The sequence below is a fragment of the Phocoena phocoena genome, chromosome 5, assembly GCF_963924675.1.
Source record: "Phocoena phocoena chromosome 5, mPhoPho1.1, whole genome shotgun sequence".
NCBI lineage: Eukaryota > Metazoa > Chordata > Mammalia > Artiodactyla > Phocoenidae > Phocoena > Phocoena phocoena.
This window is the reverse complement of record NC_089223.1, coordinates 96,432,679-96,459,114: the sequence shown is the minus strand read 5'-3', so window position 1 is coordinate 96,459,114 and position 26,436 is coordinate 96,432,679. Positions and strand designations below refer to the sequence as shown.

General features: G+C 39.5%; 1 protein-coding gene across 1 annotated transcript in view; it reads left to right on the top strand.

Moving 5' to 3' along the window:
• Positions 1 to 26,436, top strand: part of CC2D2A (coiled-coil and C2 domain containing 2A) — a 137,368-nt gene that overhangs the window by 98,397 nt on the left and 12,535 nt on the right. The window contains exons 21-31 of the mRNA XM_065877669.1: positions 447 to 650; positions 2,254 to 2,346; positions 3,309 to 3,400; positions 6,801 to 6,968; positions 9,706 to 9,811; positions 9,999 to 10,108; positions 11,228 to 11,324; positions 12,265 to 12,363; positions 15,274 to 15,450; positions 21,013 to 21,216; positions 25,701 to 25,790. Of these exons, the coding sequence (XP_065733741.1) occupies positions 447 to 650; positions 2,254 to 2,346; positions 3,309 to 3,400; positions 6,801 to 6,968; positions 9,706 to 9,811; positions 9,999 to 10,108; positions 11,228 to 11,324; positions 12,265 to 12,363; positions 15,274 to 15,450; positions 21,013 to 21,216; positions 25,701 to 25,790 (1,440 nt within the window). The remainder of the gene's footprint in view (positions 1 to 446; positions 651 to 2,253; positions 2,347 to 3,308; positions 3,401 to 6,800; positions 6,969 to 9,705; positions 9,812 to 9,998; positions 10,109 to 11,227; positions 11,325 to 12,264; positions 12,364 to 15,273; positions 15,451 to 21,012; positions 21,217 to 25,700; positions 25,791 to 26,436) is intronic.

Sequence of the window (26,436 nt, the reverse complement as noted above, 5' to 3'; positions counted from 1 at the left end):
AAAATGTTAAAGTGTAAAATACTTTAAAAATACATTTAAAATACATACACTTTATATACATTATGTATATGAATAATGTTATTTGCAGTAGGCACTTGGTAATACACTGATATAAATCTCATATTTTTCAGTCTGTATATTTTCATGACAACTGTTAGAGGAGCGTGCGTACCAAAAATGAACTTTTTTAACTTTTATTTCTCTGGAAAAATGATTCATGATACTTTTTATAGCTACTAAATGAATATTAGTAGCTATAAAAGGCAGAGTAGCATCTGCCTCATTACCATTATATTTTAGTGTATTTTCTCTTTAAATGAAATGATGGATGTTTCAAGTCTCTCTGCCTAAAACCGTTAAAACGTCATTCCCAAAAGCTCAGTGCCAAGTTTCTTTGGATGAAATCTGCCTGTTATCTAGAGTTTTGTTTTTCTTGGTTTTTATAGGTTGCTACCAGTGGTGAATCCTACATCCCTGATTTCTTCCGACTGGAACAGCTACAACAGGAATTTAACTTTGTTTCAGATGAGGAATTAAACAGATCCAAACGATTCAGGCTTCTTGGTCTTAGAAGCCAAGGGGTGCCAGAATTCCGAAATTATAAACAAATTCCAATGTATGACCGAGAAATTATGGAAAAGGTATTCCAGGTGAGAAATTAGCTTATTTTATTATTAATAAAATATCTGCTGTGCCATTTGGTATACTATTATGTATGTATTTTGTTGTTGTTGCTATGTTCTCAGTAGCAATATTAGTTCCTCTTTTGTAGTACTTCACATAACCTTCCCATTATTTTTGTTGAATCCAATGTTTAAATAATATCTTTGTCTCAGTATAATGACATCTAAACTAGGAAAACTTAGAGGTGTAGGGTTGAAGAGTCTCTTTAAGTGTTAATGTGGTAAAGGATTGTGCCTTAGTCAGGAATTCAATGCCATTTTAATCCAGTAGGTATTTACTAAGCACAAAGCACGGTGGTAAGCACTGCAGGGAAAATAGGTGGGTAGGATTTGAGCAGCCTTGGCGCGGGGGGCCAGGAAGGAAGTGGGGAACAGTTCTGGGCACCCTAGACAGGCAGCAGGATCCACAAAGGCTTGGCAGAGGAGAGAACATGGCGGGAATGGGAGCGGGGAGCCTTTGAGGAGTTATAGGTAATAGGCTTGTGTATATGGGGCAAGCCAGTGAAAGCCAGACAAGCGTGTGTTTGATGAGGTAAAGGGAGAGCCATTAGAAGTTAATACCAGGACTGTATGATTTTTCATGCAGAAATTATTCTGGGAGAATATTTTTGGTTATTTGGTTCTTTATATTAGTTTGGACTTGTGATTATGTGATAAAAACCCAATTTGAACTAGCTTATGAACGAAGGGGAGTTTATTAGATAACGAAATCACAAAATAGAGTTAAACATCTAAAACATGTGAATGACAGGAGTTCATCTGCGTCTCAAAGACACCCAACTATTGCCAGGCCCCTTCACCATCCTGTCTGGGCTTTCCTTGGTATGGTGACTTCATTTTCCCCCACTGTAGACAGATTTCTCTATTTCATCACTTGGTCACCAATATCATCCAAGTTCACATCTAGTAGCCTCAGCCAGGAGGGAGAGGTGTGTCCTCTTGTCCCAAGTTTAAAAATCTTGGGGACAACTTTTGAGCCACCCAGCCTGGGTTAGGGGCCACCCTGGGCATTCAGCTGTGACCAGGGAAGGAGTGAAGGGGAACATGGCATCTCCCTGGGGACCCCATGGAATTTTATTGATAGAGAAAAGTGCAGCGGCCTAAGAAGACAAAGCCAAAGGCAGCCATTCCTCTCCTTCAAGTAGGTGCAAGTCAGCTGCAGCCAGACGCTATTTACTATTTCTGTAATTGCTTTACTTGAAATATAAAAGGCAACATTTAAGCAGGGCCTTTGGCCCTGCTTAATTGTTTGGGTGAGCTTAGCATCTTGTTTGGGTGAGCTTATCATCTTGAACTACAGCGACTCTACTACCTCTATTTCTTTCTGCATGAACATTGTAACTTGTAATTACAGATTTCTCTTCTACTTATAAGGCAGTTCAATCAAATAACTCTAAATCCTGGATACTGCATCAAAGATCAATTCTGAACCAAAAGTTCAGAAGGAACATTTAGAACCATAATTTGTGACTTAAACCACATGTGATAAATAATTCTCTAATCTCAAAAAGGGCATGAGAGAGTACTAGTATTTTTAAATCATAAAAGTATGGCTTCCTTTTAATTTTAGGACTATGAGAAACGGTTACGAGACAGAAATGTAATTGAAACCAAAGACCACATAGATACCCACAGGGCCATAGTAGCCAAGTACCTCCAGCAGGTAAGGAAAACCATTTTAAACAGTCCTCATAGGGGAAAAATAGCCAACATCCTAAGGTTGGTGGGAGGTCTCTATTCTTAACCCCGGTAGGCTTATTTTCTCATAATTACAGATTAAATTTGATTAACAGCTATCTTCAACTCTGGAACATGGTTACTTGGTTCTCCTTTGTATTAGTTTGGACTCATGATTATAAGTGATAAAAATCCAATTTGAACTAGCTCGGGAACCAAGGGGAGTGTATTCGATGCAGAAACGCTGAAAACACTAGGATGTATCTCAGTTTATTATCAGTGGTTATCTTAAGAGGGGGTATGATTACAAGGGACTTAACTTTCTAAGTCATGATTTTTTTTTAATATTTGAATTTTTGCATCTTATTACCTTTGTAATAAAAAAATAAGATAAATGACATACTAACTGCCCTTCTGCACTAGAAAGTCAAAATATCCTTTTGTCCTTCCTTCCTTTAACTTAACTTATAAGAAATGCCCTAGTGGCTAGAGTACATTTTTCTCATCCGGTTGATCTACCCTGTAGCTCATGTATGAAAAAAAAAAAGAATATTTATGACATTTAAGAGGTCCTCTATTTAAAGAATAATTAGGTAGCAAGTCAGTTTGAATAGGGGAAGAACTTCAGAATCAGTTCTGAAGTGTGTGTGCTTCGAGACGGGTCCTACTTTTTGTAGTTGCTCATTCATTCATTCAGCTAAATTTTATGATCTTATCTGCCAGGAATTTTCCCAGGTCCTGAGAATACAGCAGAGAACAAAATAGAATCCCTCTGCCTTAGGGAGCTTATGCTAGTGAGGAAAGCTGGATGATTTACAATACGAAGAGGTCAGAGCTGCAGAGAAAAGTAAAGGTGGTCTGGAAACCTGCACTGAGGTGACATTAGAGCAGTGAAGTGTGCGTTCATAGAACAAAAACATTTTAAATAAAACATATTTCTTTCCTCAGGTTAGAGAATCAGTGATAAATCGTTTTCTAATTGCAAAACACCATTTTCTTCTTTCGGATTTGGTAGTAGAAGAAGAAGTTCCTAATATCAGGTAAAAAAAAAAAAAAAGAGACCTTTTTTATTATTTCTTTTAAAATTATTTGTATTGTATTATATTAAAAATTTCATGTAAATATAATATTTTTATCAGTGTATGGTGTGCATTTGGGCCCCTAATAATACTGGAAACTGGTAAAGCCTGATTAATGCCTAATGTTACACTAGTTGGAGTTTTTCTGTTAGAACAAGTCACACGAGATCCTCTCCATCACATCCAGTGGACCCCATCTCACCTCCCAGCACCTCCAAGTGAACTTCACCAGTCTTGGCTATCTTCTCATTCCAGTCACATGAAGTTTTGACAGCATCCCCTCCAGCACATCCGCCTCCTGCTTTCCTCACCTCCATATGCCAGGGTCTCCTTTATTCTCCCATCACAGGGCAGTGGGGGTGGCTGAGAACTTGCCCACTGAGATTCTGGGTGGCATGGAGAGGTCTGTTCCAGCACCACAGCTCGGAGACACAGAGCTGCCATGTGTTTGGTGAGAGGCAAGGGCAGCAGGGAACAATGGATATTTACATAGAAGTTGGGAATTGACTGTGTTTATTTGCTTGATTGTCTCCCTATCATTTAGAATAATCCTCAGATGGTCTCAACTGGAGGTGGATGCATGAAAGATGAAAGAGAACTTTCTATACTGGTGGGCTTGCACAGTCTATTAACTTCATGACCCTCCCTGTGATTAAATCTCTTGGTCTCCTGAAAAGGTCATTTCCTATGCATGTACTTCCTCTCCACCATCAAGTTGGCAAGGAGACAAAAAACTGTGCAATCCATGGCAGCCCCTTCTTTTGGCTTTGCCTCCATCCTCGTACAGAAGGGAGGCTGTGCCCACATAAATTCATGCAAACCCTCTCTCTTTATTCCAAGCCCAGAGTCCAGTCATTGAATGTTTGTTTGTTTGTTTTTCAGTCATGAAAATTACACTTTAGAATAGATGATGATTTTTCATGCTGTTTTTCCATTTCTTTTCTTTCTTTTTCTTTTTTCTGCTTTACTTTCTGCATTAAGTTCTGAAGGCTCGGGGTATGTTCTTCCTTCTTTTAATTCTGGTTTGTTCTTGGCTTTAAATTAAAATGTTTCTTTATATAATGGTCCAAGCCACCAAGATGCTCTCAAGCTGACTGTTAGGGAGGCAGCAAAGTCTCATGATAGGAGGCACCTCTCTGAGAGGGAGAAAGTATTGAGAAAAGAAGGGATGTGCCATGTCATGACCCCCCGCAAAGGTTTCTCTCTGAGGTCCCCAAGTTTGGGTTAGGTAGCTGTCCTGGCAGAGGGATTAAGAAGATGGGCTGTAATTTGTAACAACGTGGATGGACCTTGAGGGCATTATGTTAAATGAGATGAGTCAGACAGAGAAAGACAAATACTATATGATTCTCACTTATACATGGAATCTAAAAAAGCCAAACTAATAAAAACCGAGACTAGAATGTTAGTGAGTAGGGGTTGGGGGTGGGGGAAACTGGGGAGATGTTTAAGGGTACAAACCTGTAACCAGTAGATAAATCAGTCCTGGAGATCTAATGCACAGCATAGTGATTATAGTCAGCAATACTGATTATAAACTTCAGAGTTACTAAGAGACTAGATCTTAATAATTCTCACCACAAAAAAAGAAATAATAATTATGTGAAGTGATAGATAGAAGTGTTGGTTAATGCTACAGTGGTAACGTATTGCCATATATAAATGTATCAAACCAAGACATTGTACACTTTAAACGTATACAGTGTTATATGTCAATTATATCTCAATTAAAATAAAAAATAAATTAAAACATATAATAAATCAAAAAAAGAGATTTGCAAAAATGTAAAACAGTGTCATTCTCCTCGCACTCTTTGTTTTGAAAAGGATAGTTATTTTTCATAATTTTATATCATGTTAACATGTAATGGGCTTATTCTTGTCTTAAATGAGTTAATGAATAAATATATGTAAATGTTAAAAGAAGAAGCTGGGCTGTGTAGTCAGGGTGATCTGATTTTGAACCCCAGCTCCCTCTCCTCCTATTTAGCAAATTCTATCACCTCTTGGAGCCTCCAGTTTCTTCATATGAAAAATGAGATAAATATACTTGTAAGGATTAGAAATATTATACGTAAGGCACCTAGCACTCTGCTTGAACCAGAGAAGTGCTGGTAAATGGTGGCTCCTCTGCGCCCTGTGGGACAGAAGACCCTGGGAAGCAACTGGGAACAACAGCCCCCGGAAGCCCCTTGGAGCCATCGTCTCCCCAGCTGGCACATGTCTCTTGGAAAGAGGGCTCCAGTCCAGCAGGTCTCCTGGCCAGCTCTGATACCCACAGGGAAGTAGAGCAGCGTGAGCGCTGCCAGCCCGAGGCCAGCTCTGCACCGCTGGCTTTGTTCTGTGGCTCTCGGGCATAGTCATTAACGTCAGCTTCCTGATACGCAGTCACAGTTGTGTTTCTGTTTAGTCTCTGGGGCAGAATTAAGTTATTTTCTCCATGGCCCTTTCTCCCCCGTGATCCACTGCGTTGCTTTCATCTTCTAGGAAGTGTTAATGGAGGTCATCTCAGTGAGAGGAAGAGAGATGTGAGAGGAGGATCCCCCTGCTCCCCCTCCCTCCCTCCTGTCTCCACCCCCTCCTTTCTCCAACATAATCGCTGGCATCATAATCATTGTCATCGTCCCAACAGTCACTATGTTAGGGCCTCTAATGCTAGACCAGTGCCAGGGTGCTCTGTATACACCTCCTCACAAAGTCCTCTCAACAACCCCATTTTACAGATGATGAAACAGAGACTTCAAGAGGTGAAATAATTTGCTCAAGGTGAGCAGGATTCACACCTAGTTTTGCCTAACTCCAGAGAGTGAGGTATCCCTGGAAGGGCCTGAGAAGGCTGTAAACATCAGCTGCCATGTGAATGCAGCAGGCTAATGAGGGCTCCAGGGGCCCAGGAGAGGGAGCCTCGCTTCGGGCTAATGCGGCTGGGCCTCCGGGGAGGGGGAAATACTGGCCCTGCAAAGTGGTAAAACTGCAACCGAGTGGGTGGATGAGGAGGGAGGTGGAAGGAGGCATTCAGCATGCAGGATTGGCATGAGTGAAAGCAGACAGTAGGAGAGCACAGGCCACATTTGAGGGGCTGGTGGATAAGCAAGGCAGAGAGCAAGCAGGGAGTGCAGGGAGGGACCAGAACATGAATTTCATCCTCTGATTGGTAGCAGTTAAAATGAATGTTAATAATCTACAGAGTGGGCTCTCCCCCATCTTGGGAGGACTTCTTGACAATTTCCACCCTCCTTAAAAAGACAAGGAGTTTTTCAGGGGCTTGTGAGGGACCTTGGTGCAGCATTTGGGAAGTTGTCTCAAGACTTTCCAGATCTTTCTTTTCCCTGGCATCCTAATCTTGTTCTGTAATCATTAGCATTTTGGGCCTGAGCCTTTTCAAGCTGGCAGAACAAAAACGACCACTGAGGCCAAGGAGAAAAGGCCGGAAGAAGGTGACAGCCCAAAACCTGTCTGATGGAGACATAAAGCTGCTGGTGAACATTATCCGGGCTTATGACATTCCAGTGAGGAAGCCAACGACAAGGTGAGAGCCCTCTGAACAGCCCTGGGATGGAATGTGCAGGATCCAACCTCTTTAGAGCATGTTCACTCTCGTTTTTAACATAGTTGTTATTCTGTGGGGGCCGAGGGCAGGGATGGCGGGGAGGAAGAGGGTTCTTGATGAAGTCAGGGCCCTATTGGTTGCAAGTTACAGAACCAAATCAGTCAGTTTAGGGTAAAGAGGGGATTTATTGGGAATATCTCCTAGAACTCAAGAAAAAGAGGTACAGCCAAACTACATGGTAGAAGTAAAGATTAAAATGGGCTTCTTCAGAGGCCCCATTGTTTCTCTTGCTTGCTTCCCTCTGTGGGTTTGCTTTATTCTTCTCCATGTGATGGAAGTGGTCCATCCTGTCAGGGTACCACCCACCAGGTGTCAGCGTCCCAGGAGTGAATCTGAAGGTCCTAACTTGGGTCAGGTGTTGATCCATGTCTAGTCACCTACAGTCAGAGAGGCAGGTCACAAGGACCTGTCCTGAAGATGGAGGACAGTTCTGAGAAGTGGGTGAGAGCTGGGCAGATACCCAAAAGGTATATATTCTAGATTCTGAAACATGTGTTTGAGCACAAAACTATGACTTCTCTTTTATCTGCTCAGAGAAGTGAATTATGTCTACTGTATTTCGTTACATTGGGGCAATGGGGAGCCCCTCACCATAGGTAAGGTGAGCCAAAGTTTCTTATCCCCTTAGAGAACAGAGATGGAAGGTCCAAGAATTACTTCTCTTTGCTGGTGCCCTTGTCAATGTCATGAGGGAAACTATAATTTAGTGTACATTCACCGTGTTCTAGGCACTATGCTAGGCACTTTCATTTATATTATTTCACTTACTTCTCACTACTATTACTGTCTCCATTTTACAAAAGGGAAAATGGAAATGAAGGGAGTGTAAGTGGCTTGCCCAAGGTCATCCAGCTCTCTGATCACAGAAGCCCCTGGCATCTTTTGTCCCTAGGGTCTTCCCTTTAAATTATCCACCCCCTATTATTTTGCCCTACTTTATTTTTCTGCTGACTAACTCTTCCACCCATTATAGAACATCTGATCATCACCAGCTAGTCTCAGTGTTTTGTTATATGTAAATGTCCATTTAAGCTCTTGAATCTGTGCCATAGCATTGCTTCCTTAAGCCACACAGCCCAACATTCATCTTGATTGCATTAAAGTTTAACTGTGGGGTGAAAAGCTGGTTTTTTTAAAAAGATATGTAGGTGTTTCTCTTAGTTTTGGTTTCCATAAAGTTTTTTAAAAGTTAAACCATTTCATTCAAATAATTACAGGGGAGCATAGTTGATCCTATATGTTATACATTTCAGTGTAAACTCATCAAGTCAGTTCAAATATCAACTCTTGCACTAAACCCACGCAAATCTTAACCTTCTGCCCTTGCAACTAAACAGGATTGTTCAACTCCTTCTCTGCACTCTTATGGCCCATGCCCACCCCTCTAGTCTAACATATACCCCACTATATTGTGATTATTTGTTTATCTAGTTTGAGCCGAAGTTTATCTTATTTGCCTTTGCAGCCCCAGTGTCTAACACAGGGCCTAAAGTATAGTAGGTACTTAACAAGTGTTTGTGTAATAATGTAATTGACAGTGTTCCAAACAGGAAAAGGTTTTCTCTGGCCGCTGTTGTGTTAAATGTTCTACTTTCATTGCCTCATAGTTTGTCTGAAACCCTTTCTGTGAAAAGGTAAAACAGTCTGGTGGAAAAAGATAATTTGTACTTTGCTAAGCAAATGAATGTGAAATACTTGGCAAACCATAAAATTCAAAACAAATAGGCAGGGGCTTCCCTGGTGGCACAGTGGTTAAGAATCCGCCTGCCAATACAGGGGACACGGGTTCGAGCCCTGGTCCCGGAAGATTCCACATGCCGCAGAGCAACTAAGCCCGTGCGCCACAACTACTGAAGCCCGTGCGCCCAAAGCCTGTGCTCTGCAACAAGAGAAGCCTCTGCAATGAGAAGCCCGTACACCGCAACGAAGAGTAGCCCCCGCGCCCTGCAACTAGAGAAAGCCCACACTCAGCAACAAATACCCAATGCAGCCAAAAATAAATAAATAAAATAAACTTATTAAAAAAACCCGAAAAACAAATATGCAAGTGGGTTGTTGGGATGAGGGGGAAGGTATCTGGGAGAGGATCTCTGGACATGACCTTCATTTCTCCCTTTAAGAATGGCAGCTCAAAAGGGAAAGAGGGCAAGACTCATAGATCCTAACTCAAGCTAGGAATCCCTGACCGCCTTTCCCATTGATGCTTGGCAGGCCCAGAGAGAGATGTCTTACCTGGGATGTATAGCTCGTGTTTACTGGAGAGTGCACGTTCAAAGAAAATACAGTGGGAAAGGACCAGAACTGGATGGAGGCAGGGCAGGCTGGTTAGGAAGCTCAGGATTCTGCTACCTGAGAGGGATTGAGGTTCTCAATTACGGGGGAAAAGGCACCCATGAGAGAGCAGAGAGAAGAGGTCCCTTTCCTGTATTCCAGACAGACATGCAGGCCTATGGATGAAAGTTGGGAAGGCTCTCGTAATCACTAGGTGACTGAGGAGGACCAGAGCATGCAAAAAGACTTCTGAAGCATCAACAAGCTTAGAGAGTATGTCTGTCACCATAGCCACCAACACCATACATCTTTGGAGAAACCGTCTGCAAAGTATATAATTAGACTTTCCATGCCATTTATTTCTTTCATACATTTTCTCTCCTAGCAAATTCCAGCAGCCATCGAGATCTTCAAGGACTTTCAGCGAAAAGCATGCTGCTTCCCCAACCACACAAAGCGCAACCCACAGTGCTGACTACCCCCTCGGCCAGGTGAAATACCCCAGTGCTGGATCTCCACTTAGAATCTTGCCCCTTCTATTTTTAAGAATTGCCTAGAAAGTTCATAGTCTGTTTTCTGCCTTGTTTTCTTTGGAAACACACCATTTAGAAATATATTTTACCTCTGTTAGGATCAAAATAATTCTACTGTTACAGATTCTTTGCTCTTGATTTTAAGGTTTTAGTACGTCCTTTTGTAGAAGTTTCATTTCAGCGAACAATTTGCCATACAACTACAGCTGAAGGCCCAAACCCCAGCTGGAATGAAGAACTCGAACTTCCATTTAGGTAGGCATATTTTCCTCATTCTACAAGTGACTCCAATCAAGAATAAAATGGGAAAATGTCCAACTTCCGAAACTTGGGTTCATTGTTGGGACACCCCACTCCTCTCCAGGCTCTGGCTTCTTACAGCCCAAGCTTCCCAGTCCCTCAATCCCACAGCCTCTACACTGTTTTTCTTTTCTTCCCCATCTCCCCAACTCTGGAAGCTGTAAGTAATTTTGAAGCTCCCTAGTTCCCATAAATTAAGCTTCCTCCCTCATCAGAATACATAGGCATTTAAAATTTTTGATTAAATGATTTTACATATTTAAAAGACTCTCTATTTCAGATCTTGAAGCAACCCAGAAATTATCTAGTCTAGTGCTCTACTTTTATAGAAAATAAACTAAAACCTAAAGACGAAAGGTAACTTGCTTAATGCCAGATAGTAAATTAGAGACTGAGCAAGGGTTAGAACTAGTTAAGTCAGAAGGGAGAAACAGATAGCACTCTTATAAATAGTACAAGCAAAAAGAATGAGAAAAGTTAAAGGCAAATGCTCAGTACAATAGATGCAGTAGCCTGGTCTTGAGCCATGCCATGGAGAGGCCTGCTTGGGCCAGGTTTGGCTGGACTCAGCAGGTGATGTTATAGGAGATGAACCTCATCCCTACCTTGCTTTACTTATCTGTGGGGAAAGTGAGTGTGAAGCAGGGACCATCCAACCAGCCACATAACAACAGGTTTATGACCAGGGAATGGTCTGACAGAGAAGCACCTTCCAGAGCCCAGTTGCTTAGGAAGTCCACATACCAGCACCAGTATCAGCTGGAGACCTTGTATGTAGGCAACTGGCTCCTTGCAATGCTCACCATGGTTGGGAGATGATGTGAGACTCACCAGGACAAGCCAGCAAAAGGGTTTGTCTCTCTGCACGGAGCCTGCAGTCTACTGCCTTGCCATTTGAGTATAGGTACTACCTTAGAGGGTCTTCGTGCTAGAGAAATCCTTTAAATGAGACAACTGCCATTAGTCCTCCTATCTATGCTCATATTCAGGTATTTTTCCAGTTTGGACATTTGAGTACTCATTACTTCTCTTTTGCTCTTTTCATGCTCCCTGATCATGGGTGCCCATTTGCAGGGCCCCCAATGGGGATTACAGCACCACCAGTTTGCAGTCAGTGAAAGATGACGTGTTCATCAACATTTTTGATGAAGTTCTATATGATGTCTTAGAGGTAAGTTCACGTTTTTGAGAAAGATGTCTGTATTCATTTTCCTATCCTCTACCCATTGTGTTAAGTCCTGTCAGGGAGGAGAAAATTTCCCCTTACGCTTGTGTGTTCTTTTGGCTGGTCTAATAATTAAATTGACACAAGACAGATTAACAGGGGAAAAATAAACAACTTTTAATTTTATATGTACAAAGGTCTCATAGATATATGATCTAGGAAGTGACCAAAACAGACAGCTTTTATACCTTTTAGACAAAGAAACAATAAATTTGTGAAGAATTGACAAGACATAGATGTTTGGTTTGGGGTAAATTAGTAAAGAAATAACAAGGTTTGTTTGTACAGCCTCCTCAGCCCTGGATTCCCTGTCTCCGGTGATAAGGATGTCTCTCTACCCCCAGGTGCAGGGAGGGCACCTTTCACACAGGAGATTTATTTCCTGCTTTCTGCAGACAAAGGAGGGTCAGAGTGTTTTTGCACCAGCTGCTTTTCAAGTAACTTGAATTCAAAGTAATCCATATGCCACTTTGGCACATTTGGGGGCAGCCTGCCCTGAGCCCCATCAATCCCCAAATTTGGAATGTTTGAAACCTGACATGTATAAACGGGGAAAGAAAGAAGGGAGGAAGAGAACCAGTTTTTTTATTTTCAACTTGACTGTCTGCTATGATCCAGGAATTGTACTAGGGGCTTTTTATACAGTCTTAATTTTAAAATACCCCTACAAAGTAGATTGTTAAATTCCCAATTTATTAATGAGGAAACTGAGGTTCAGAGAAGTTAAATGACTTTCCTAGGGTCACAGAACTATTAAGTGTCTTAACCAGAATGTGACTTAGATCTGTTTAACTTAAACCTACCAGGCTTTCAGCTAAAATCCTGCTGCTTTCCTACTTCCTATCCGGAGTTGTTAAACAATTATCACTTCCCACCCCTCCTTTAGGATGACCGTGAAAGAGGAAGTGGAATCCACACCCGTATTGAGAGACACTGGTTGGGATGTGTGAAAATTCCATTTAGCACGATATATTTCCAGGCAAGGGTAAGCATCAAAAGTAAGAATTTCACAGGAATAGGGAACTGCTCTATCCATTTTTCCTGTTAAAGGTTTTTTTGTGGAAGTAGACCCTTAACACTGAGAGAACCTATGTGCAAGGCCACTATTGGAAAGATAAAAATCCCTATATAAAGCCATTGATCTTCTGTCATATTTGCATGACTTATTAAAACATCTATCTTTCTTACAGTTAGTAGTTAATGTACAACTTTGCCAATCTGAGAATTTTTTAACTTTTAAATGAAAGTGAAGAAGGTAGGACAAAGTAGAAACTTGTCAAAAATGACAAAAGTGGAGTGGATAGAAGCCTGAAAATAACTTGAAGAAAACAACCAGGCCAGTTGATGGCCCATTTTAATCAAGTGCTTTAATGTTTCCAGAGTCCTCACCATTTCAAAAATGAAAAATGGTTGGTAGCGGCTTGCTCAACTAAAATACCATTCTTCAGAGGTTAACAATTTTGCTTAAGGGGATCCATTAGGTTAACAATTCTTGAATGGCATAGTAGCTCTAATCTGAGACAGTTAAAGATTCTGAAATGGCTTTAATATCCCAGTATTAAATCCATAGCAACAGGAGGCTTTGAGCCAAAGACTGTGTTAATCTCACACAGCTACAAGAGGAAACAGTTTAAATCCACATGTGATGACCACATTAGAGCAAATGCTGCCTGGGTCATGGTCTCAAGCAAGGCCAAGAACAAAACTCAAGTGTGAGAGGCTTGGATTGGTTGGAATTTCAAGAATCATTTGGAATTGCAATCCTCCCTAGACCAAAGGGACTGTCTACAGGTGACGCTGCAGCTATATGCGTGCCAAAAATTTTACATTTCCCTCTTTGAATAGATTTGAAATGAAAAAAATTTTAAAGAGCACATCATTTTGCAAATCAAACTGCCCATGTTATTTGACATCACATTTGGAAGGGTACTCAGAAGTAATTACTCCAAACTCCTTCTTGATAAATGAATCTCCTTTACTATATCCTAGTAATACCCATACTCTCTAGAAGTAGGGACCTTCCTGCCTCATAAGGTAACTTGCTCTCTTTCCAATATCTCTGTCATAAATTTCTTCTTTAAACTGTGCCATAAGCTAAATTCCTCCCTGGGACCCCCATTCATAGGTCCTGGTTTGGAGCTACACAAAACAAGGAGACTCCTAATTTGGTAATAATAGTAGGAATAACTATATTTATCAAGTGCATATTAGTGATATATACCATTTCTAGCTAGTTTATATGTCACCTTAATTAAACCTCACAACAGCTCAATAGACATTATTATCCCCATTTTATAGATGAAAAAAACAGAAGCCTAGAAAGGTAAGTAACTACTCAAATCCCAAAGTTTACAGCAGATCTGGGATTCAATTTTTACCAACTTCCAACATTTTACATTGGCTTATCCTTGAAGAAGGAGATTGGTAAAATTTGAGAGACCTATTCAACTTCTGAGTTTATACATCTCAATATTGCTTTTGAGAATGATTTTTATCACATTTGTCATTTTAAATGTTTTGCCTGATTCCAAAGCTCATGCTCTTAAATGAGCCGACAGGGCACATTTGACAATATCTGGAGACATTTTTTGGTTGTTGCAACTAGTAGGGGTGCAACTGGTATCTAGTGTATTGAGGCAGGAATGCTGCAAACACCCTACAATGCACAGGACAGCTCTCCATAACAAAGAGTTCTCCGGCCCCAAACATCAACAGTGCCCAGGGTGAGAGACTCTGTCTTAAATTCATACACTTCAACTATTTGGAGACAGTGTCCATTCCCTCCTGGCTCATCTATCTGTTCTACAGACCAGATGTGCCCAGTTATTTCAGCTGTACTTTTATGGCACTGTATTTATATTCTTCTTCTCCTTGTACCCTCTCATCTGCCTGGGTACATACAGGCTTTGGGGGAACTCCACCAATGTAAAGAGGAAAATAAATAAGAGCTTCCTTCATTCCTCTCTAGAGGACATATTCACTGAAATAAAAATTGGATTCTCTGAAAATCTGTGATTTCAAAGTCTAGCCCTGAGTAGTTTTGTAGTACTAGACATCTTCCATAAACTTACTGTTGCTTTGACTACAAAGGAGTAAGAACTTCTGCCTTTTTGAACCTCTACATAATTTAGGTCATTTTATGTAAGAGGCTTGTAATTCGTTCAGCCTACATTTATTGAGCACCTCCTGTGTATACAAAACACTGTGATATATTGGAGATGGATGATACAAAATAGAGCACAATACAGATTCTATTTGCAAAGAACAATTATCTAAAAGAACATGATAAATATGCACACAACAGTAAAGTCTGGCAGAATGTGTCAATGCAATGAATGAAAGAAGCAAGTTGTATGTAAGGCTGGTGGAGATAAAACAAATCACGAAGCAGATAATATCTGACCTGAGCCTTGAAAAATGATTAAAATTCTAAAAGGTGGAAATGGGAAGCTGAGGCATCCCAGAAAAGGGGACTGGTTGTCAGCTAACACTTACTGAGCACTTAGCACAGGACAGGCATTTTTCTTAGTGTTTTACATCTATTAATCCATTCAGCATACATAATTACCCTACCAAGTAGATACTATTATTATCTCCTTTTTACAAATGCACAAGCTGTCACTTTGAGTTTAATTCAGGATTTGAACACAGGCAACCTAGTGTTGGAATCAACTTGCATAACTCGCACATGTTCCACTGAACCAAGCAAAGAAGGCAGGGAAAGAGAGAGCCCTTGCTGTGACAGCTTAAGGAGACAAGCCTGGAGAGACGGGGTGGGCCCTGAATACAGTCTGAGCAGTTTTTACTGAATTCATCAGATGAGGAGTTGACACTTACCTTTGAACTTCTGTTGGAAAATCACCAGGATGTTTACAGAATTGTATTTTCTTCACAGATTGATGGGACATTTAAAATCAATATTCCCCCAGTTCTTCTGGGCTACAGTAAGGAACGAAGTGTGATTATTGAGCGGGGTTTTGACGCTGTCCGAAGCCTGAGCGAAGGCTCCTACATCACCCTGTTCATTACCTTGGAGCCTCAGCTGGTTCCTGGGGAGTCGGTTCGAGAAAAGGTAACTGCGTACTCTCTGCAATTGCATGTCTGACGCGGATGAAACCTGAGGAATGCTTGCTAGGCCATGCTTTTATAAAATTGTACTGAATGGCACAAGCAGAGGTTTCCTTACTTCAGTATCCATTTATTACTCTTTCGGTTTGGACAGAATGAAGGTTAGAGAACAGCTGTGTGGGTCTTGTACTTCATTGAGTCAATAATTAGGTCAATCAGCAATTTAAACTTTTAGCAAAGCAAAACAAATATAAACAGGCTCTACTTTTAGAAGAATTTTCTCGTTGGGTAGAAAATGAAATATGAAAGTAGAAAAGCCGATTGCTTTATTATCTTGACACTTACTGGCAAGCATGCTGAAATGAATTTCTAAATCTGACCTCAAGTCCCTGGTCATGTTGTATATTGAATCAATTCATAGGATCATAAAACCAGGTGACCTTCAGGGGTCACCACAGTTTATTTCAGTGCCTTCGGACAGAAACAAGTAAGTATATGCACAAGTACCCTAATTTTGCGCAGCTCTAGAGAAAAAGAATTTCTAGAACTTCTACTTGTTAGCAACTGTTTCCCAACCTTCAGAATCGGGAGATACTTTCTTAATGTAACATACTTGTGCAGCATTGATGCATACTGCCCTTATCAGACTTGGGAGAAAGATTGATCATGGCCTCTTATTATTATAAACTAATACAGTAATGACAACCACCACCAACAACAACATGTGCTGAGTTGTCACTCTGTCCAGAGCACTCTGTCAGACATTGACATGTGTCCTCTCTCTGAATACTCACAGTTGTCTTGTATGGTGGGTCTTCAACTAGGAGATGAGGAAAATGGGGCTGAACTGTCCAAGTTCACCCCAGGGAAGTAAATGGCAGCGCTAACAAACATCTGTCTGACTTTAAGTCATATATATTCAACAAATATTTACTGAGCATCTTCTGTGGGACAGGCATTTCTTAGGCACTGGGAATATAGCTGCCTAAAAAAGCAAATAAAAATTCCAAATTGTTAACTACTAAGCTACACTGCCCAAATTATTATGCTGACTCTTTATCCACTGTAATTAAGACTCAGACAGAGCTGAAAAAAAATGAGCACATTCCTCTGTTTCTTTTTCACTATTACAGTTTGGGTCACAGAGAAAAATACTATCACTATTTCCTATTTGCAAGGCATTTACAGGAAAACATCAAGGATTGTTGGAAAAACAAATCTATGAAATTCAAATTAACCTTATATGCTAGCCTTTGTCACTAAAGCTGTAACAAATATGTTCTCCAATAATCATGTTAGAATATATACATTTCAAAATATTTCTAGGAAGGGAAACATGTTCGGAATGCTTTTCTTCATGTACAAACTCAAGAGAAAGTCAAAAAGCATGTTTACACAGAAAAATGCTCCCAGAGAAAAGATGATTTTGCTAGTTCTATGTATTCTTAACAGAAGCAAAAGCGGTCAGTTAGTCCCCCACCTGGAGGTGAGCTTCCAAACCATGAGAGAGCAGTCTGTGACTGGGGCTGAAAAGCTGAAAAGCTGAAAACCAGAGGTGCCTTTGTACTTGGCCTTCTTCCCAGGCACTGACCTCCTCCTGCAGAAGTTTTAAGGGTCCTGTGGCCTTCCTTCCTTAAAATGAGATATCAAGGCTGTCAGCTGCTGCCTTTGGTGGCTTTTCACTGCCCCGCTGTGGCTGTATGTGGCATTTCTCTCAGACCTCCAAAATGAGGGCGTAAGAAAAACCCCTGTGGAAGGCAGACTCTGCTGCTCCTTGATAAGGAAGACTTGTGCACTGACAGGATCCTGGCGTCCTAAACACAAAGTGGCAGAAAGGAGAGAGAAGCTCTTGCCCTAAATAGTAGGGACCACAACCTGGAATTGTTTTTCCACTTAACAGCAACTGCCAGGATTAGCCCATTAGAGTCTTCCCTCCACCATCATCCCATGCTGAACCATTCCATACGATTTTTTAAAGATATTTACTCATGGAACTGTCTAAAAATTCAGTAGCAACTCCTGAAACTCTTAACATCCCCCTACTTTACTCTGTCTCGATAAAAACAAAAGTTTTTAAAAATAGATTATGTCTGTTAATGAAGTCTTCCTCTTATTCCTTCTCTTTTTTCTTTCTTGCTTCTGATAGATGAGTGACATGCTTAAAAAGGTACCAAGCATTTTGTTTTACTATTCATCAGCCAATAGTTATTAGGCTTTAATTACCTGCTTCTGTCCTCTGCCACCTTATGGAAGCTGCTGGGTCCTAATGTATGTGTGATCCCTTGGCAATGAACTACAGATGTCTGCAGTTCATGAAGAATAACTACCTTTGTCTTTTGGCCCATTTCATTTTGTCAGAAAGTTTCTTATTTAGCTCTGAATCAGGAAGTCACATGTCTGAATGTCACCTGCATACTGGGAGCTACCTCCACTGTTTCCACGTCCGTAAAATCCATGAGCTGCTTCTTACAGAAACAGTGTGGCTGGGACAATTATTTCTGGTCAGTGGAGCTGCCACAGTATAGGTATTCAAAGGGAAAATAAACCCATTCAGTTTTCTGTAGATATTTACATTAACCTAGAAGTTAAAGAATTGAGCCAGTTAAGAATCTTCCAAATTTCATGTTGAATCAAATTGTGAATTTGTCAGTTCCATCTTTATTTGTTTCATAATAAACGACCCAAATCCTTTTAGTATTTAACTTTTGCTTGGCACTTCTTAGATTACCAACATGGCATACTACCCTTAAATTACTGTTTCAATCCATTAAATGGCATCCTTGTGGTCTAAACAAGTATTAATGACCATTAATAGATACCTATTAAATGCTTACATTATGCATGCTCAGTGCAGAGAAGAACACAAAATGATTGAACCATGGGCCCTGCTCCCAAGAAGCACTAACTACAGAGTCAAAATACACAGCAGAACATCCAGGTCCAAGTGGCAGAAAAAGTTCTATACATACTTTTTTCAATTTGGAAGTAGTCAGTACTGATTGAAGACTTTTACTGTTCTTTCTGGACACTGCCTATAGCTGCCTCTCTTTAATGCTTCCATAGCATATGGTGTCTATCCCTATAGGCTCTCTGGTCAAGTGTTTCAAGCACCTGATTGCTTATTAATGTCCTCCTCCAGACTAGAAGTTTCTTGAGGGGTCTGTTTCATATACATTTATGCAGACTGCCTAGAACCCTTTAGACTTTCAGCAAACGTTTTTCAAATAATTGGATGCATATGTAAATTAATGAGTTTAAAGGAAACAGGGATGAATTCAAAAGAGTGCTTTTCTTCACACCACCCTTGTTTCATAATTCTCAGTCTTTCTAAAGTTACAATTATTTATACCCTAGAGTCTGTATACATCCATACCAAAGTCTTGTAAGCTCACCTTTTTCATTTATTTATGTCTTCATTATAACACTTATTCGGTAGCTACCGTGTCTTGGCACTGTGCTGAGTAGGTGGTTATAACGATGACGATGATGATAATGTTAGGATTCAGATGTCAGGGCACATCCCATGAAGAATATACAGGAGGCTTTTGGAAATGCCTCCATGCTATCTATCCGCCACAACCGCTACCTCAATTTCTTAGGATACAGAAATCAAATTAGAAACAGGAGCCACAGTCCAGCTCCAATATAAGAGAAGCCAAGAACAATTCAGTATACTAGATCCTATTAAAAGTCATAAAAAAGTAATGGGATGTTCTCTGTGCTCTCATTCATTCATTCAACAACATTCGTTAAACACTTACCATGTGCCTACTATGTACTATGTACTATGTGTGTAGTATCCTCGACACTGAAGGTAAAAAACTAGATCAAAACAAAATCCCTGACTTCAAGAATCTTACTCTATGAGGGAGACAGAGTAAACAAATATATCAGCAGTTTTAAATGCTAAAATAAGTAAAGCAGAGTATGAAGGGGATATCTAGATGTATTTCCCTCCTTGAAAACAAACAAAACTTTCAAGCACTACCTAGAATGTAAATCTTACCTAAAAATTGATTTTCTAATAAAATTTTGAGTTTGTCTTAAAATCCTTTGAAATGTAAGCAAGCATACATATATTTTTATACTAAACAACAAAAATCTTGTAAAAACATTTAAATATCTGCTTTTTTCCATGCTACGTTTCAACAATGGCTTGAAGGAAAAATGACACCCTATGTCCAGAGACAATTGAAATCTGTTTTGTTTCAGCTGCTTTGAGTTGGACATATATACACTACCAAACGTAAAATTGATAGCTAGTGGGAAGCAGCCACATAGCACAGGGAGATCAGCTCGGTGGTTTGTGACCACCTAGAGGGGTAGGATAGGGAGGGTGGGAGGGAGGGAGACGAAAGAGGGAGGAGATATGGGAACATATGTATAGCTGATTCACTTTGTTATAAAGCAGAAACTAACATACCATTGTTAAGCAATTATACTCCAATAAAGATGTTAAAAACAGGGGCTTCCCTGGTGGCACAGTGGCTGAGAGTCCGCCTGCCGATGCAGGGGACACGGGTTCCTGCCCCGGTCCGGGAAGATCCCACATGCGGAGGAGCGGCTGGGCCCGTGAGCCATGGCCGCTGAGCCTGCGCATCCGGAGCCTGTGCTCCGCAACGGGAGAGGCCACAACAGTGAGAGGCCCGCGTACAAAAAAAAAAAAAAAAAAGATGTTAAAAACAAAACAAAACAAAAAAAGTCTGGGAATTGGCTCATCTTGGATCAGAGAACCACTTAAAAAAACTACTATACATTTGATGTTTCGAGTTCTGCTTCCTTTTACCTTGAGACCCATTACCATTATTTAGTATGTTGGTTATGGATTTAAAACTTTTTAATACATCCATATATACTTGTGAATTTGTGGTCCTTTTAACATGAGCTGCTTTACCTTTGCATTTGAAATGTTTGATTTCCGAGCCCTCTCCCCTCTAAAACCAACATCAAAATACGCATAAAACTACTGCTTGGTCTCATCAATCAGAAGTAGTACATCATAGTTTAATTTTTATATGTTGCTTTATTAATCCAATAATTTCCATATGGCTGCTTGCCTGTTGGCTACTTTCTTTCAATGCTGGTGAATATATATATATATATATATATATATATATATATATATACTTTTTTTTTTTTTTTTTTTTTTTGCGGTACGTGGGCCTCTCACTGTTGTGGCCTCTCCTGTTGCGGAGCACAGGCTCCGGACACGCAGGCTCAGCGGCCATGGCTCACGGGCCCAGCCGCTCCACGGCATGTGGGATCTTCCCGGACCGGGGCACAAACCTGTGTCCCCTGCATCGGCAGGCGGACTCTCAACCACTGTGCCACCAGGAAGCCCTGCTGAATATATTTTAAGTGTTTAATGAATCCATCTAATTTTTAAATTATAAATATAATTAAATAAAGCTTCAGGAACACTGGGGCCTGACAATTTTGTAGGGGGGGTCACTAAATCATACTTCCTGAAGCACACATTGAGTTCATGTTGACTGTGGTATCTGAATAGGTTCTACTGTATCTCCTGTAATGATATACAAACTCCATGGAGTCTTTATTTTTGAAGTTTGATTCTCAGGAAGATGAGAAATTGCTTCAAGCGACTGAGAAGTTTCAAGCTGAATGTGCCTTAAAGTTTCCAAATCGTCAGTGCCTTACAAGAGTGGTTGACATTAGTGGGAAAACCGTCTTCATTACTCGTTATCTCAAGCCTTTAAATCCTCCTCAGGAGCTCCTTAACACTCACCCCAACAATCCCCAGGCAACAGCAGTAAGTATTTCACAGCCAATCGGTGTTGACGCTAAAAAGGTTTTAAAGTTTCAGTATATTGCCCTCTTAATTAACACATTTCATAGTACCTAGGATAGTAACTAGATCAAGATCATTAATGATTAAAACTCCTTTAGTACCATGAGGCTTACTTTCTTTAGAAAAGTCTGAAGGTACCAGTGAGGATAATAATCCTTAGTCCATTCTTTCAGGGAACAATTAATTATTGAGTGCTTACTGTGTCCCTGACATTACATTGGGTGCTGGAAAACTAAAATTTGGAAGACGCTCTACACTTTCACAATGTCTTATACAAACATGTTTTCATTACGTACTCTCTATAACTCTGCTAGAATTTGAACCTAGGCCTCTGACTTAGAACTCGTGCACATTCTATTATACCAGGATAACTACTCAATATTATATTTAATGCTGTAAGCATCATTAAATTCAAATTAAGCAAAAATTATTTCCAAGCTTTAAGTATGTACAAGCATGTAGGCCATCCCCGTAAAGTACATCCATACCAGGCCATTAAATACTCATGCATCATTGTCTGCCTGCAAAGCACCATACCCGTCGCAATCTCACACGAACAGAACTGTACGCTGAATGGGCTATTCTTAAGTGGACACAGTAACCCGTAACTGTCTTTGGCGAGTGGATAGTATAGAGAGTAATTGCTGCTAATAAGTCATTAATTTAGTAATTTAGGAACAGGGTAATGATATGCCTATTTGCAGATATAGATATATATAAGAAAACCAAATAAACATTGTGTTCTACATTACATTTACTTTTATTAATCAATTTTTATTAAAAACCTTAACAGGGACTTCTATTCTCTCTAGCAGAGTAGATATGCAGAAAACTTCTCCCAGTAGAGAACACTTAAGAGGGATGAATAAAATATTTAAAACATGTTTTAAATCATGACTGAAATGGAAATAAGATGAGGAGGAAAACCCAGAGACAGGAAACAACAGGAAAGTAAGACTCCACAAGGGTGAGGGCTTGAAATAGTGTTTGCTCTGGGGTCACCCGTAATTCCTAATGCCAAGAGATGGGTTTCAATGGGCCTCAAGGTTGCTGGAGATGGGAGGTAATGCATGGTGCTGGAGCATTGGGTTAGACTCAGCCACGGAGCTGGGACCCCTGAAGTGTAAACTCACTGGTAGGTAAACTAGGAAATACTCTGCCCTGCAGAAGACAACCTGCCTGTCTCAGCCTTGACTCTGGATGGAAGAGAAAAAAAAAAAGTCTCTCCTAAGAATTCCTAATCACTAAGCTGTACTTATTCACACTTGGGACTGAAATTCACACTACCTGTAGGACCCCAAAAACCTTCAATCGAAATTTAATTTCAAGAATTCCCTGTTGGTAATGCCCCTAAGTCCCTGTCAAAGCAAACCCAAATTCTTCTAGGAGAACATCCTTTAAACGCAGCCTCAAAAAAATTCCACAGAAAAAGTTCCAAGCAACATGAATATATAAAAGATCATCAATGAAGAAATAAGTCACTATGAAGAAGCTAAGTTAGCAGAAACAACATTCTGCAGAATCGGGACACAAATTACCAGATTCAGAATATAAAATAGGTATGTTTAATAAGTTTAAGAAATCTAGGGAATTGAAAATATAACAAAAGGACAATAGACTATTAGAACTGACACACAGCGTGTTAAAAGTACTACATGGAACTTGTAGAAATAAAGAATAGTTAAAATTAGAAACTGAACAAACAGTTTAAACCTAACGTCAAATATAGTTGAATACAGAGTTAAATTAAATACAGTTAAATACAGAGATAATTCATGAATATACAGGCAAAGAAACTACTTGGAGTATAGCAGAAACAGAAAAAAATGGAAGACATAAAGGAATGGTTAAGAGACATGGAGGATAGAGGGAGGAGGACCAAACTGTGTTTACAAGAAGAAAAGCAATATTCAAAGAGATAGAGCTGAGAATTTTCAAGATTTGATGAAAGACAACAATGGTTCAGGAAGCCCAATGAATCCCACACAAGATAAATAAAATGAAATTAAACTCCAGGTGTATAATAGGGAACAAAAAAAACAAAGATGATCTTTAAAGCTGCGAAAGTGCAGATTATCTAAAAGGAACAGTAATTAAACTAACAGGTTTTTAGCTGCACAAATGAAAGCCAGAAATGGAATGACATCTTCAAAAGACTAAAAGAAAACAGTCATCAAACTAGTAATTTATATCCAGTGAAACTATCTTTCACACAAACATTGGGAGAATTTACAACCAAAAGATTCTCACTTAAGGAATTTCTAAAAAATATAAAGAGAAGGAAGGTTGTTGGAAAATCCTAGATGCAACACATAATGATAGGTAAAGAAAATGGGAAATTAGTGAATAAATCAACAAGCATCGTCTTCACAGTAATAATAAAAGCAATGTGGTTGAAAAATCAAGATAAAACAAAAATCCTGAAAAAAAATGTAGACATGTCAGGACAGGATCTATGAGAGTATCTTAATGCCCTTGTATTTTCCAAGATGAGGGCAAAGATATTTATTAACTTTAGAGTTTTAAGTTAAATATTCATACTGAAACTTCTAGATTAACAACTTAAAAGAATCTTAAGAAGTGAGTATAACTTCCAAACCAGCAGGAGATAAAATAACAAAATGGGGTAAAGAGAGTACGGAGGGGAAAAAACATAGAAAAAATTGTAGAAAAATAAATAAAAAGCACAGAATAAGGTAGTAGAAATAGTCTAAATATTTACCAATAATCACAATCAAAGTGAAGGGATTAAGCTTTCCAGTTAAAAGACAAAGACTGTAAAACTAGATTTTTAAAACAGCTTGTAGTGGAACTTGGCAAGCTGATTCTAATATTTATGCAGCAGTGCAAAGGGCAAAAAAATAGCAAAGACAATCCTGAAAAGAAAGAAGAACTCAGTGGGAAGATCTGCCACATCATAACCAGATACTTATGAGACTGTAGTAATTAAGGTAAAATGGTATTGAACACAAATAACAAAGAGAAAAATGGAAGAGAATTTAAAAATCCAGAATAGGTCTACTCAAATATTAACCCACTCAAACTTGATATATGACAAAGCTGGCATTGGAAATTAGTAAAAATTGACTATTACATAAATTGTATTGGGATCACTGATTTTACACGTGGGAAAAAAAATAGATTCCTGCTGCACACCATTCAACAAATAGATTGAGGACTTAAATATGAGAGGCATTTTTATCTTTATGACCTGAGGTAGGAAGTTCCTTAAACAAGACAGAAAAAAGCACTACAGTAAGTCCACTACATACGAATCTTCAAGTTGCAAACTTTCAAAGGTGTGAACGTGCATCTGGTTCCGGCAAGGAACCAGAACCTGTGTCATCAGCATCAGGCGTGAGTGAAATTGCAGCTTGCCCTCCATCTCCTATTGCTGACAATCCTTCAGCTCTACCATCTCCCACCTCCTCTTCCTCCTCCAGTCAGTAACTCTTCTTGCCTGTTCACTTGGTGCCAGCCCCTGTATGCCAGCTGTTAGACTGCACTATTCAAAGTACTGTACTGTAAGATTTAAAATGTTTTCTTTATTTTTTGTGTTTGTTTTTTTTTAAGTATTATGTGTGAAAAGTATTATAAACCCATTACAGTACAGTACTATACAGCCAATTGTGTTTGGGTCCCTAGGCTAACTTTGTCGGACTTACGAAGAAATCGGACTTACGAACTCGCTCTCGGAATGGAACTCGTTCGTATGTAGGGGACTTACTGTAACTATAACGAGAAAGAATAAATTTCACCATATTAAAACTGAGAACTTAAGTTAGCAAAAACCAGCACAAAGGAAAAGACAAGCCACGATCAGGAGAGGACATTTACAACATATGTAATAGACAAAGGAATAGTAACTAGAATATATTTTTTAAAAACTACAAATCAATTTAAAAGTGTACAAAATACTTGAATACAAATTCACAGAAGTGGAAACATGAAAGGCCAATAAGTATATAAAAAGATGTTCAGCCTCCTGAGCAATTATAGAAATAATGAGTTACAACCACAGTGATGCACCCATCTTGGTTTCTAAATACTACTGCCCTCTAAAAGGAACCAGGACTTCTTAGAGAAATGGCTGCTTTCAGGACTGGGCTAGAGAAAATACAAGATGATCTTCGAGAGTCTTGTTATAAGGTGGGGGGGGGGGGGCGGGCGGGCACAGGAAGAAGATGAGAGCATTTCAAAGAGACCCAAGAGCCATTTTCTTCATCTGTAAAAGATGGATAATAACAATAATCTTCCTCAGGATGTTTGGAGAGGATTAAATGAGATAATATTAACACAACACTTAGTAAGCACTTGTGAGCATTCGTTTCATTTTGTTCACATAAATGTTTGTGATATATGAAACTTTCTTCCAAGAAATGAGATAGACGATCCAGCTTTCTATTTTACTAGAAAAATGATTACAGCTAATTTTGTTTAAACAGGAACTGGTGGCTCGATATGTGTCTTTGATTCCTTTCTTGCCTGACACTGTTTCATTTGCTGGTATCTGTGACCTGTGGAGCACATCTGATGTAAGTAGTTCTCCCTCACAGACTTACTAGTTTGAGCTGATTTCATGGAACATTAGTAAATGGCTTGCATAATTTTAAATTGCAACACCCATTAGTTATTATAAAAATCTACACAGCCATCTGTTTAGCAGGATGAGCTAAATTCTGAGGTACTTTTTTCTTCCTGGTTCAACTTGCCCAAAGTTCAGAAATTAAACAAAAAAATTAATTATTTGCGCACACACACACTCGCACCCACACACACAAAACCACTTCAGATGTCTTAATGCTAATTTATCCTCTCAATGTTACCTTAACATCCCAATTTTATTCATAAAATAATCAAAATCACATTCTCTATTACATTTGGAAATTGCATATTCCTTAATGCATGGGCTTTGGAAATTGCATATTCCTTAATTTATGGGCTTCTAAAGGCATGTCATTATCCAGTATGTATTTCTTGGTCACCTATCACATGTCAGACACTGTACTTAGTTCTGGCTATGAGCAAAATAAAATGGCCTCTGACCTCATGGAACTTACAATCAACGTACGCTACATAAACTTCCAAATGAGTCTTCAGTAGTATGAAACAAACATGTATTATCACTGGTATCCATTCTGCTTCTGGATCTCATGTTGTACTGTGTTTGCATAAAATTGA